Genomic DNA, 13,145 nt, shown 5'->3' on the forward strand with positions numbered 1-13,145 from the left:
ATGTTAGGTGTGCTGAGAGAGGGAATCCGGTAGGAGAAAGGGGGAATCCATTTCTGAAATGCGTCGGTTTTGTATTAAAAATAAAAAATACACACGTAAGGTGTGCTATATGTAGCAAAAGTTAAAACTCAAGACAATATGGAGATTGGAGGATTTCGGACTTCCTCCGTAAGGTCGAAGCGCACACACGTACCACACGTGCGGGCGGGCGAGAGTTCTCGTTCTCTCTCCCTCTTTAAACCTTATCTCTCACACTGGACACAAACACAATCTCCCAAGCCGCTCTCTGGAGTCTCTCGCCCTCCGTGTTCCTCCCACAAGCACAAAGGACAACCACATCTCTGAAACTCTATCCAAAACCCCATCTTTACGCAAGACCAATCAAAGCAAAACCCTGAAACTCTCTCTTTATCTCTGCTTTATACCCTTTTGAATTCTCTTTATCTCTTTGCGTTTTCTTATAGCTAGAGAAGCACACTCAACCACCATGGACCCCAACGCCTCTGCTCCGGAAGGGACGTCCCTTCTCTCTAACTCTTCAGGTTCTCGTTTCTCTTTCCCTACTTCCTATTCTCTTGATTCTGATGGTCTTGACAATTCAATGAAAAACTATGCTTTAGAGGTTGATAATGACAAGGATAATGGTGGCGGTGGTGGGTATGGTAATGAGGGGTTTGGGAATGGTGATGATGGGCTCGAAAATCTAGAGGAAGCCAGTGGAGGGGATTATACCGATGCCCCTTCGTTTGGTTCTTCGGTATTTTCGAGGCAGAAAAGTGTAAGCGTACGGCCGGTTGCGAAGGTATCGGCGGATGACGACGATGATGATGAAGATGAAAATTATGTTGTACAAGGTGGAAACCTTGGGGATTTGGAGGTTGAGGAAGATGAAAGAGGTGTGGCTTCGGAGATAGTTGGGGTTGAGGGTTCTGTGGGCAATTGGGGAATTGGGGGTGCGGTTTTGGAGCAAAAGGGTCTGAGTGAGAATGGGAGTTTGGGTGAGTTGGGAATTGGAAGTGGTATAGCTGATGCTCATAAGGGCAGTTCTGAGTTTTTGGTGGGTGGTGTAGAGGATAAGGTGTTTGAAAATGCAAAATGGATTGAAGATTTGGGCTCCGTAGGTGAATTGAAGGGTGAAGAGGCTGTGGAAGAGCTGAAAAGTGAGGGCTTGGATGGAGAAGAGTCCGTGGTTGTAACGGAAACTGAGGAGGCTGCTGTAGCAACCAAAGAAAGTACAACTCTTGGTGTAGGGCCTGATCAACCAGAGTCCGTAAACATAAAACCAGTAGATGATAAGCTGTTGGAACTAGATGGTGTGAAATTTACCACTGGAGGAGACTCAGTCGTGGAAGATTTGAATGTCAATTTGTCAAAGGCAGGAGCAATTGTTGTTGGGGACGTGGAGGAAATTGAGGACGCTGATATTAGAGGGTTGGAGGTCCCAGTTCGTGGAGGCATAACCTTGGATAATGGGTTTGATCAAATTAGTGGTGATGCAAAAGAACGGGTTGATTTGAAGTCCTTGGTAGTGGGTACTGAGTCTGATCAAATTGTTGAGCCGATAAACAAATTTGGCATTGATGCTGCAGGAGTGGGGATTTATGGAGAGAGAACTAGTGTTGCAGAAGTGGAGAAAGTTGAGAACTTCGACATCAATACTGCTATAGTGGAGGAGGATAAGCAGGATGACATAACGACTTATGTTGAGGAGGGAGGAACTGTGAGTCTCGTTAATGCTGAGAAGAAGCCAGAAGGAGAAAATGAGCCACAAGCTGACTCAGAAGACAAACAGAAAGAACTTGCAATGGAGATAGCTACCGCTGGAGCTGAAACTCTGTCCATGGACAAACTAGATGGAGGGGAAGGAGTTGAAACTCGGGAGATAAAACTTGTCCCCAAGGTCACTCTGCCTGATTCAGATGAAGTGGAAGGACCATTAGATAATGGTGTTATTGGTGCAGATGCCCAAGTGGATGAAGCCAGGGTTTCTGGTGAAACTGATTCAATTCAATCTGTGGAATTAAGTTCCATTTTGAGCCGAGAAATAAAGCTAGAATCTCAAGATGAGGAAAACCAGCACTCAGATATGGAGGACCAGGTTGAAGGTTCTTTTACAGATGGGGAGAATGATGGTATGATCTTTGGAAGTTCGGAAGCTGCTAAACAGTTCTTGGAGGAGTTGGAACGAGGTTCAGGTGCTGAGAGTTCACGTGATCACTCTCAGAGACTTGATGGTCAAATTGTTACAGATTCTGATGAAGAAGTGGACACCGATGAGGAGGGGGATGGGAAGGAGTTATTTGATTCTGCTGCATTAGCAGCTCTCTTGAAAGCTGCAACAGGTGCTGGCTCAGATGATGGCAGTATCACAATAACTTCTCAAGATGGGTCCAGGCTGTTTTCTGTTGAGCGTCCTGCCGGTTTGGGATCTTCTCTCCGGTCTGTAAAACCTGCTCCTCGACAAAATCGGTCTAACCTTTTTACTCCTGACCTCACAGTGGGGGATAACTCTGAGAACAACTTGAGTGAAGAGGATAAAAAGAAGCTGGAGAACTTGCAGCAGATAAGGGTGAAATTCTTGAGGCTTGTACAGAGATTAGGTGTTTCTCCAGAAGAGTCAATCGCAGCACAGGTCCTATACCGAATGGCACTTATTGCAGGGAGGCAATCTGGTCACCTGTTTAGCCTTGAAGCGGCAAAAAGGACATCTCTCCTGCTTGAGGCTGAGGGGAAAGATGATTTGAGCTTTTCCTTGAACATACTGGTTCTTGGAAAGTCTGGTGTGGGCAAGAGTGCTACCATAAATTCTATTTTTGGTGAAGATAAGACCCTGATCAATGCATTTGGACCTGCCACAACTGATGTGAAAGAAATTGTTGGGACAGTGGATGGAGTTAAAATTAGGGTTTTTGATACACCAGGTCTGAATTCTTCTGCGTTGGAACAAGGTATCAACCGCAGAATATTATCTTCGGTGAAGAAGTTAACAAAAAAATGCCCACCCGATATTGTCCTCTACGTAGATCGGTTGGATGCTCAAACCAGGGATCTTAATGATCTGCCACTATTAAGATCAATCGCTAGTTCTCTTGGCTCTTCAATCTGGCGAACTACCATAATCACTCTAACTCATGCTGCCTCTGCTCCTCCAGATGGACCATCTGGCACCCCCCTGCGTTATGATGCATATGTTGCTCAGCGATCTCATGTTGTTCAGCAGACCATTGGACAAGCTGTTGGTGATCTGCGTCTTATGAATCCGAGTTTGATGATGACTCCTGTATCTCTTGTTGAGAATCATCCCTCCTGTCGAAAGAATAGAGAAGGTCAGAAGATACTCCCTAATGGTTTAAGTTGGAGGCCCCAATTACTGCTCCTATGTTACTCCATGAAGATCCTATCTGAAGTGAATAATCTTTCAAAACCTCAAGAACTGTTTGATCACCGAAAGCTCTTTGGCTTTCGCACCCGGTCACCTCCACTTCCATACCTGTTGTCTTGGCTGTTGCAGTCTCGTACGCATCCAAAACTGTCTGCTGATCAAGGTGGTGACAATGGTGATTCTGATATTGACTTGGATGACTTGTCCGATTCTGAACAAGCGGAAGAGGAGGATGAGTATGACCAGCTACCGCCCTTTAAGCCTCTTAGGAAATATCAAATTGCTAAGCTTAGCAAAGAGCAGAAAAAGGCATATTTTGAGGAGTATGAATATCGCGTGAAACTCCTCCAGAAGAAGCAGTGGAGGGAGGAGTTGAAGAGGCTGAGAGAGATGAAGAAAAAAGGGAAAGTTAATGCAGAAGATTATGGTTTTGATGGGGAAGATGATGGTGAAAATGGAAGTCCAGCTGCTGTTCCAGTTGTGTTACCTGACACGGCTTTGCCACCTTCTTTTGATGGTGATAATCCCTCTTACAGATACCGATTCTTGGAGCCAATTTCTCAATTTGTGACACGACCGGTATTGGATACCCATGGTTGGGACCATGATTGTGGATATGATGGTGTCAATCTCGAGCAAAGTCTGGCCATTGCTAGTCGGTTTCCAGCTGCTGTTACTGTCCAAATAACAAAGGATAAGAAGGAGTTCAATCTCCATGTGGATTCTGCTGTTTCTGCTAAGCATGGGGAGAATGGGTCAAGCATGGCAGGTTTTGATATCCAAACTATTGGAAAGCAACTTGCTTATATTGTGAGAGGAGAGACAAAATTCAAAAACTTGAAAAAGAACAAGACAACTGCAGGCGTATCTTTGACATTTTTAGGCGAGAATGTGTCCACTGGAGTTAAAATTGAGGACCAGATTGCACTTGGAAAGCGCCTGGTATTGGTAGGCAGCACTGGTACAGTCCGATCTCAGGGTGATTCAGCATATGGAGCCAATTTAGAAGTGCGTTTCAGAGAAGCAGATTATCCAATTGGCCAGGACCAATCCTCATTGGGTCTATCTCTAGTCAAGTGGAAAGGTGATACGGCACTGGGGGCCAATTTTCAGTCACAGATTTCAATTGGAAGGAGTTACAAGGTAGCTGTTCGTGCAGGACTGAACAACAAGCTCAGTGGACAGATTACTGTTAGAACGAGTAGTTCAGATCAACTCCAGCTTGCACTTGTGGGCATTCTTCCGATCGTCAGGGCTATCTACAAGATCATCTGGCCAGGGGCAAGTGAGAATTACTCCATCTACTAGCTGCGTTGCATGTTTTCGTTCTTTTCGTTCAATTATGCTGAAGCATCACAAAGTTGGTATAGATTAAGCGTAATCTGCTTATTGTCTTTATCACTTTGCCGAATAATACTCATCTTATTTGCTTCAGAACCTGTTTTTGTCAGATACATTTTGCATTGCATGATAAATTGTATTGAAAATGAGATGGAACCACGAGGGTATTTGATAATATTATTATTTGGTAACTATATTATTCAGTTGGATATGATGTGAATACTGTGTTCTCTCTTCCAACACTCGCACGCTCATAAGCAGGGTGCAGACTCTGCATGAATTATAACAAACACCACACCTAGAACATTTCATTAGCACCTTGTGTGAATGTGTCATTATTATCTTCTAGCTTTCGGCTGTTGCTGAAAAAATGATTGTTATGTATAGCCCCACCGCTTTTGCACGAGATTGCAAGCACTAAGTAAAGAATCCCATCATTATTCCTGCTTGTAGTATGGTCCCTTTGCAAGTGTGTTTGATATTGCTTCTGTTTTGTAGTGCACTCCTATAAGCCTTTTAGATGCATGGCATGTTTTTACTGGAACTGATGTTGCGTTACTACCTGCTTTTCTGCTTCAATTGTGTTTGGAAATGGTAGTTGAAATCGAAGTGGCAGAACCTTGTAGCATTTATGGTCTGTTTTTTTTCTATGGTCCCTAGGGGTGTAATCGGTCCGGTCCGGTCTTGAGGGAGTCATGGGATGAAGATTTCGGTTCATCATTTTTGCCGGATTGGACCGTTACCTATTGGTCGATTCGGCCCATGAACATTTATTTTTTTCATTGTATATATATGGTTAATAAAATTAAGTGATCTCTTTAACATTTTATATATGGTTAATGAATATTAAATAATTTTATTGTATATATGATCAATAATGATCTCTTGAATGAAAATTACATAATTAACTTATACAATTATTATATAAAATAATATATTATATATAATATTTAAATATATATATATTTTGTCTCGGTTCGGTCAAGTCCAAAAGAACCACATCTCAAGACCGACCAGTAAAACTATTGGTCCGGTGGACCGGACCGAACCGAACCATTCGGTCTGGTCGGTTTTTCCAGTCGGTTCCGCTCCTCTTAGATCCTAATGGTCCGTTCCTTGACAATTCTTAAGAAATAAGGTGGCTACTACAGCTATACAGAATACCGTACACCTTTTACACTTATCAACTCGTAAAAGATAGTTTTCATTAATCATTAATTATTTCATTGTTTCATTCTTCAAGAAAGAGAATGATGGGATCAATGAAGGAGAAAAAAAGAAAAACATAATGCCAGAAAAGTCTTCTATGTTGTTTGCTCTATACGTCTGTTCTTTTTCCATTAATTACAACAGTAGATCTTATTTGTTACTGTGGATAGATAGAGATGACATTTTAAAGCTGCTGGTGAAGAAATGGTGGGATCGTTGCAGAGATGGTCCTTATGATTGCCTGAACTCAAGCTTGATTATCACCTCACGATTAATTGCTCGATACATTAATTATTAATTATGAAGTACTTTGACTTAATTAGAGTAGCAGTACATGTACGTATAATTTTACGCACGATATTATATATATTGAGTATATATCCATCTCATTTTTTTAGTTTTTTCAATTTTAATTTTAATTTTAATTTTGAATTTAAAATTTTAAAATCTTCACCATTTCAATAGTTGATATGCCAGCTGAAAGTTCGAGCGGTTTGTTATTGTAGTTTTCTTGAGGGGAGTCGTACATAACATATATAGTTACGTAAGTAAAATTATAAGTATAAATAGTATTTTCCTATTAATTAATCTAATTTTTATAGTAATTGCCAATTGGTTTTTATATAAAAATGTATTTTCTGCGTTAATAAACGTACTTACAAGTATATTCTTGAGAATATTGCGACTAACAGATTGGGTGTACATATGTAATGAAGACCATGGTGTTCCTTGCAGCGCATTCGATGAAAACCATTGAAATTACAAAGATATCAACTAATGTTTGGACTCCCTGATAAATTACACGACTTCAAATTTCAAAATTCATTTAAGAATGAAAGTGTCGTAGAAAAAAATTATGAGTGAAAGCAAAAGAGTCTGGATACCAGTTGTTATCAACCAAAGAAGCAGTGTCATTAGTAGAGGATGGTGCAGAGGTGAACTTGGCTAATAAGGATGGAGGAGGGGGAGATTGATAACTATGATCAAACCTGTAGTAACATTGGATGTCAGTATAACCTTGTCTATAATAGACTTGACATGAGGGACGATTTGAGAAAAAATGGGAAGGAGAAAACTGACCACCATTACGGGCACGACCACGGCCCCTGTGACCTCCTCTGCCTTGAGATGGTCATCTTCCTCTGTTACCGAAACTTGTGATGTTTGTGGAAGTAGAGTTACCCGAAAATTCAGGAGAAGCAGTGAGAGTTGTCTATTGGTGAGAGAGTCTGGATTTATGAATAAGAAGATGGCTATAGACTTGGGAGGGGGTGAGGGGATCAACTCGAGTAGTAACGGAGGAGACAACTGAATCAAAATCGGTGCCCAAACCAGCCAACACATACGTAATAAAATCAGATGAGGTTAGAACTTTACTAGCAACAACAAGAGTGTCACAAATAAGTTTTGCTTTCTGATAATAGTCGGCAACAGAATCCGAACCTTTTTGAAGTGTGGTGAGTTGATACTGAAGTTGCATGATACGGACTTGAGATTGAGACGCAAAGAGTTCCTCCAGACAGATCCAAATTTCACGCGAAGTGGATGCATCGATAACATGAGCTATAATATTTTGGGAGAGGGAGGAGATGAGAATGGTCATGATGGCTTGATCTTGCCATTTCCAGGCCAGATAAGCAGGATTTGGTTTTGTGAGACTTTCATCTAGCGTTTTAGGCGCAACGATAGTCCCATCAATGTGTCCATAGACATTTTGGCTATTGAGGTAAGACATAAGTTGTGCCTTCCACAAAAGATAATTGTCATGGTTTAGCTTGACAGTAATAAAGTGGGAGGGAGAAGATAGGGAAAATTTTTGTGATTCCGCCATGGCTGGTTTCGAACACAAGTCCTTACACGGCTCTTGATACCATAATGGAAAACAGATAATAGGAAGAAAGTATGAGCCTGAAATGGAAGATTTTCCCTTGCATTATATGCTTTACACAGAGTCTATTTATACACAAATGATAAGGAATATTCTTTATAACAGAATGGTACACGTATAAAACTTATTCTAGATCATTCTATGGCTTGTGAGGTATTTGTTTATTTACTGCAGAAGCTGAGCTGGCCTCTTCCTCTGAGGTGAGTTTGTTATTGCTAATAATTGGGAATTGTATTTTTTTTTTCTTTCCATTGAGAAGGATATTATTTGTTAAGAAGTGTTACATACATAAATAGATTATATAAAAATAAATTTACAAGTGAGATGAGTTCATGTGATTCGTTAGATTTATTTTATAATAAAAATAATTTTACAATATAATATATTATATCAAGCTACATTACTATATAAATTTATTTTTATGTAATTATTTTGTGCATAAAGTATTTCTCGTGTGTTAGGGTGAAAGATATGTTCATGAAAAAACGCTTATATAAACATTATCGGTAAACAGCGAAAGACACTCACATGAATTGTGTCCGTGAACTGTTTATGAATATCATGCTAATGTTTTGGGTGACACCTATGAAAATATTTCCTAAAATGAACATATATATATATATATAGATGATATTTGTAATCATAGAGTACGTAAATACCGTATAATACTTTTGAAAAAAGTGACTAAATACGAGACCAACATGAAAAAAAAACTAATTTTTTAATAATGAACCACTCATTTTCAAAAGAATTGCGTAGAGCTTGCACACTTCATAAATGTATTTAACATTACTCATAGACCCTAATACTTCTTCAAACATCATATCCAAAAAAATATATTATTAATTAATATATCAATTTTTTTTATTCTTGCTTCACTTTTGGTAGTAATTAATAATAACTAGAAAAACATATTTATAAATAATAAGAAAATTTATAAATAATTTTTTTAAAAAAACTAACATCAGCACTTAAGATTTAGCAGTCATTTATATCATAATAACATAAATTATGAATCACATGTGTATTAGTTTTTGTGAGTTGGTGTGTAAAATATATCATTTATATTTTTACATAGTAAGACTTGATTTGTAAGATTTAAATTTTATTTTTCTAATTAAAATTAGAGAAATGATATTTAGAGTTTTAGAATGTACATCATTTTTAGAAAAATAGATAAATCTGAGATCCACATAAAAAAATTATTTTTTTAATATTATTGTTAAAATTATATCATGTAATGCTTCCCAAAAAAAAAAAATATATATATATATATATATATATATATATCATGTAATCATTTTTTAGTTCTGTATCGGCTTGTAAATAAATTAAATTTTTTCGTGCAATTGTAATGAAAAAAAAAAAAAAAAAAACTGAAAAGACAAAACTGCCCACGCAAGGGATTTAAGCAGGCAGCCGACCATTTTCTCTTGGCTCACTGTCTCGATTTTGGATTTCGAATTTTAGCCATTGTACGAACAATCGGAGAGAGAAGAGAAATGGTAAATTTTTTTTTTCCTGTCTGTTGAATCTCCACTCCGTAAGCGTATGTATGCTGGAGCATTGTTTGCATCATATTCTGTTCATATTGGAGCTGTCGGGGTTTCAAGAATTTCAAGCCCGATGTGTTGCGAAATGTGCTTTTCGAGCCGCGTAGATCCATTCTTCTTGAACCTATTGATTTACGTTTTTTGCTTAGATATAATGTAGGGTTTTGTAATGGATGTATGCACGTCTGTTTATTTATGGGTAGAGGTATGGTTGTTGCTGATTGAGAAATTAGGGCTGCAATGGACCAAATCAGTTGAGTTATACCAAATCAATTGAGTTAAAGCTTGGATGAGTGGAAACTAGTATGTGCGTGTTTAATAACCATTCTAAATATTCGGTGATACCGGGAAATTTTGAATCTGCTGCTTTGCCTTTTCCATTTTGATAATCTTTACAGCTGATCAGTTGCATTCGGAATTGAATCGATTTTCTTTTGTCAATTTTTATGATTTTCATGTTTGGTTGCAAAGCCTATAAAAAAAAAAAAATGATTTTCATGTTTGGTCATCCAAGTTTTCATTGCGGTAGCAAATGTTTTCTTCCTTCTATATATTTTTATTTATTTATTTTGCATCGTGTTATAGTTACATTGTGCTCTGAATTTATAATCTTTTTGGCAGGATGGACATGATGCAGAAGATCCGAAGCAAAACACTGCAGATATGACCGCTTTTGTAAGTTTCACAACATTCCTTCAATACTTTCTTCACTCTTATCATTCCTCGAAGATAGATCATAATTCAGGCATAGATATATATTTGAGTTGCTTGTGTGAGAATGTAGGAATTTCCTATTGTCACTGTTGGTAATATAGTTTTTGGGGGGGTTTCTTGTAAAACCTTTATTGATATATTTTTTTCATAAATTTTCAGGTGCAAAATCTTCTTCAACAGATGGTACGTTACAACATAGAGCTTATCTTCTGCAAATAACCTGCTGTAACTAACGAGTGTTTTGTATGCAGCAATCAAGGTTTCAACAAATGTCCGAGTCAATTGTTACGAAGAATATCCTTTGAACATTTGTTACTTTGATGGAAATTAACTTCTCTAGGACAGGAACACTAATGAATGAATTAAGTTGAATGTAAGTCTGCTGTATGTTTAGAATAGGTGGTCCTTCTAGAACGTAGTTTTGTCTCTAATATTTGGCCATCCATATTCTTGAGATTTTATTTGAACAGATCGGATGCTGAGAGTAATTGGTAGTGATTAGTTTAATTGGTTATTCACTTCTATGCACAGACCAAGCGGGAATCTTTACTAGGAGAATGAATTAGAAACTGTCTCCTGTTCCTGGTTTTGGCTACCGTGTTTTTAACAGAATTAGATTTAAATATGTTGGGAATCTTGTTTTGTTTGGCATATCATTATCCTCAGAGAAGATGTATTTGTTTTTTCTGCATAATTGGTAAAAGTGGAAGAGGTTTATGTTTCCTTAACTGCTACTCACTTGATGATATGGGAAGCCGGATAAATGAGTTGGAGCAAAGCATCAATGACCTAAGAGCTGAGATGGGAGTGGAGGGCTCTCCATCTCCTGTGACCCCATCCAAGCCAAAGCCAGATGAAGTGAATAAAGAGGAAGGTTCTGGGTAGAGTTAAAAAAGTGCATGTTTTAAATTTGAGTGACGAGTTAATGCCACTTTCTTTGTCTGCAATTAGTTTTGAGAAATGAAGAAACTGCAGTAATATGGAATGAATACCCCACGTTTGCTATTGTAATTATCGTGTTGTTTTCCTTCCCTTGTTCCAGTGCTGGCATTGGCTATTTTTTACCCCTTTGAATTTGATTGTGTAATACTACGAGGAAAGTCATTGATATTAGAATCTATTTTTGTGGACTATGCAAGTGGCCTTGTTCCTCACCCTGGCCCCAACTTGGCATTGTTTTAGATTCAATTTGGAACAAGATTTCTTATAATTTTCTAACCAAGAACTTTCTACAATTTGGAGAAGTAGACACAGCATGTGAATCCCACGGCATTATATGTTAGGGTTCACATTGTCCACGGGCAACGTGTAATACTGTAGGGTTCACATGCTGTGTCTATCTCTCTTAGAATTGTAAAAGGTATTTGGATCGGAAAAATTTAAGAATTTCATTCCATTGAAATTTGATATATATATATGCCATTTTCAGTGTCTGCAAAGATTTTGACAATTGATTCTGTTTTACTTGTGAATTGTGAGCACGTCCAGGTACTAGACCCTGAGAATCACAATTTTGACATCCTCCAAACACAACTTTGTTTTGACAAATTTGTAAGTAATCTTGAGCCTCTATGATTGAAACTGTTGTTGCAGTGCAATTCTGCATGTTCAGCTTAATCTTCCTGCTTAACAAATTAGGGATTCTCCATGAAAAGTGTCATAATGTCTAATAGATGTATCTTCACCTCCTACTCGGTCGAAGTTCCCCAGAACAATTTATATATATCTGAGAATTATATGCAAAGAAACTTGGAACTTAGGATCATAAGCCTGTCGGTTTCCTGAAAGATTTCAAGTTGGTATTTGATTTTCCAGATTTCTTTGCAATCAGATGGAAAATTTAAAACTTCTATAATTTTACTCGAATCATTTGTCCCATCCAGGGGCAAAAATGAAAAACACAAAGAAAAACTCTTTACGTGATGGGAAGTTGGGAACTGAGTTTGAAAGAACTGACGATTACACTTTCCAAGGAGGTCAAAGTTTGAGATCATCGACGAAAAGAAGAGAACAGCAACCAATAGAAGAAGATGTAATCACCATTCAATTACAAATAATAAAAAAGAAAAGACAACACCAAACGCAATAGAGAGATCACCGGATCCTACAACTAAATCCCAATGCTTCTTAGTAGTTACACATTGTTTGAAATCAAACTAGCACCCAACACAAGGCCAAAAACAGCAATGTTTTCATGCATTTTAAATTTTATCGGTAATATTCGTATACATTCTGAGTGTCAACTATATATAGATGACGAAATTTAAGAGATGAGCAACATTTCTAGAAAAGAAAAAAGTAGACAAAATAGCTTTTGGCTGCGGCAACGGGTGATGGCACTGCAACCACGGCTGTAGGGGTTAGCCTCGGCACCTGACAGGCAGTTGTAGTAGGATGCACCCCTTTGAGAGCATGGCACAGTGTTCCTTTGCAGAGCCCCATAGCTTATGGTCTGGGTGGTGGCCAAGATGCGCCTGTTGATCTCTGTATCCATGTTGAGTTCATCGTCTGCAGCCATGCACTCGGCGATGGAACCTTGGCAGCTGAGCTCCGGCACCCAGCTCAAGAGGTTATCAATGCTTGTGATGTCCGCAAAGGTGGAGGTGGAGGCTGAGATGATGATAGTTGTGATGGAGAAGGAAAAGGTGATCAGAAGAACATAGGAAGACTTGGCCATTGTTGTCTTGTTATTGTTGCTGAATGTTGTTTGCCTTCTCTGCCTAACTATATATCCTTCTCTACTGCTGTGTGTGCATGTGTATCTATATATAATACTTGGGACAAGAACGGGTGGCAACTAGAAACTTGTTTTGAATTTATTTATAATTTCTAGGCAAGTAGTAATAATTATCTATACATTAATTTCAGGATATTAAAGGTAAGAGGTTGGGACTCCCTACCGTCATTCTAGAATTAATATCAAGACTAAAATACAGAATAGTCGATATACTGTTACAAGGACCAAGAGAGGGGTCACCTTAAAAGGTTGTTTGAATAGAAACATTTAGAGAGAGAACTGCCAAGAGCCTCTACTACAATGACCACAGTATGTGAGGGC

General features: G+C 38.4%; 3 protein-coding genes across 3 annotated transcripts; 2 read left to right on the top strand and 1 right to left on the bottom strand.

The window, feature by feature from the left end:
- The first annotated feature begins 250 nt into the window (after positions 1–250).
- LOC121263611 (translocase of chloroplast 159, chloroplastic) lies at positions 251–4,932 on the top strand. The gene has a single exon (XM_041166591.1). The coding sequence runs from the start codon at positions 488–490 to the stop codon at positions 4,688–4,690; it is 4,203 nt and encodes a 1,400-aa protein (XP_041022525.1). The 5' UTR covers positions 251–487; the 3' UTR covers positions 4,691–4,932.
- A 4,263-nt stretch (positions 4,933–9,195) lies between these two features.
- On the top strand, positions 9,196–11,220 carry LOC121263807 (heat shock factor-binding protein-like). The gene is made up of 5 exons (XM_041166886.1): positions 9,196–9,325; positions 9,995–10,048; positions 10,247–10,270; positions 10,339–10,381; positions 10,827–11,220. The coding sequence occupies exons 1-5, from the start codon at positions 9,323–9,325 to the stop codon at positions 10,970–10,972; spliced, it is 270 nt and encodes an 89-aa protein (XP_041022820.1). The 5' UTR covers positions 9,196–9,322; the 3' UTR covers positions 10,973–11,220.
- A 1,130-nt stretch (positions 11,221–12,350) lies between these two features.
- On the bottom strand, positions 12,351–12,764 carry LOC121262038 (protein RALF-like 33). The gene has a single exon (XM_041164473.1). It carries the CDS (start codon positions 12,762–12,764, stop codon positions 12,351–12,353), a length of 414 nt encoding a protein of 137 aa, XP_041020407.1.
- Positions 12,765–13,145: the final 381 nt, after the last annotated feature.

The sequence above is a fragment of the Juglans microcarpa x Juglans regia genome, chromosome 4S, assembly GCF_004785595.1.
Source record: "Juglans microcarpa x Juglans regia isolate MS1-56 chromosome 4S, Jm3101_v1.0, whole genome shotgun sequence".
Taxonomy (NCBI): Eukaryota; Viridiplantae; Streptophyta; class Magnoliopsida; order Fagales; family Juglandaceae; genus Juglans; species Juglans microcarpa x Juglans regia.

What these genes read in the sequence shown, in the direction of transcription:
- LOC121262038 (XM_041164473.1), bottom strand. Translation starts at nt 12,764, where the DNA reads ATGGCCAAGTCTTCCTATGTTCTTCTGATCACCTTTTCCTTCTCCATC.
- LOC121263611 (XM_041166591.1), top strand. Translation starts at nt 488, where the DNA reads ATGGACCCCAACGCCTCTGCTCCGGAAGGGACGTCCCTTCTCTCTAAC.
- LOC121263807 (XM_041166886.1), top strand. An exon ending in CTGCAGATATGACCGCTTTT is followed by an intron (nt 10,049 to 10,246) that starts GTAAGTTTCACA and finishes ATAAATTTTCAG; the next exon opens with GTGCAAAATCTTCTTCAACA. An exon ending in AAAATCTTCTTCAACAGATG is followed by an intron (nt 10,271 to 10,338) that starts GTACGTTACAAC and finishes TTTTGTATGCAG; the next exon opens with CAATCAAGGTTTCAACAAAT.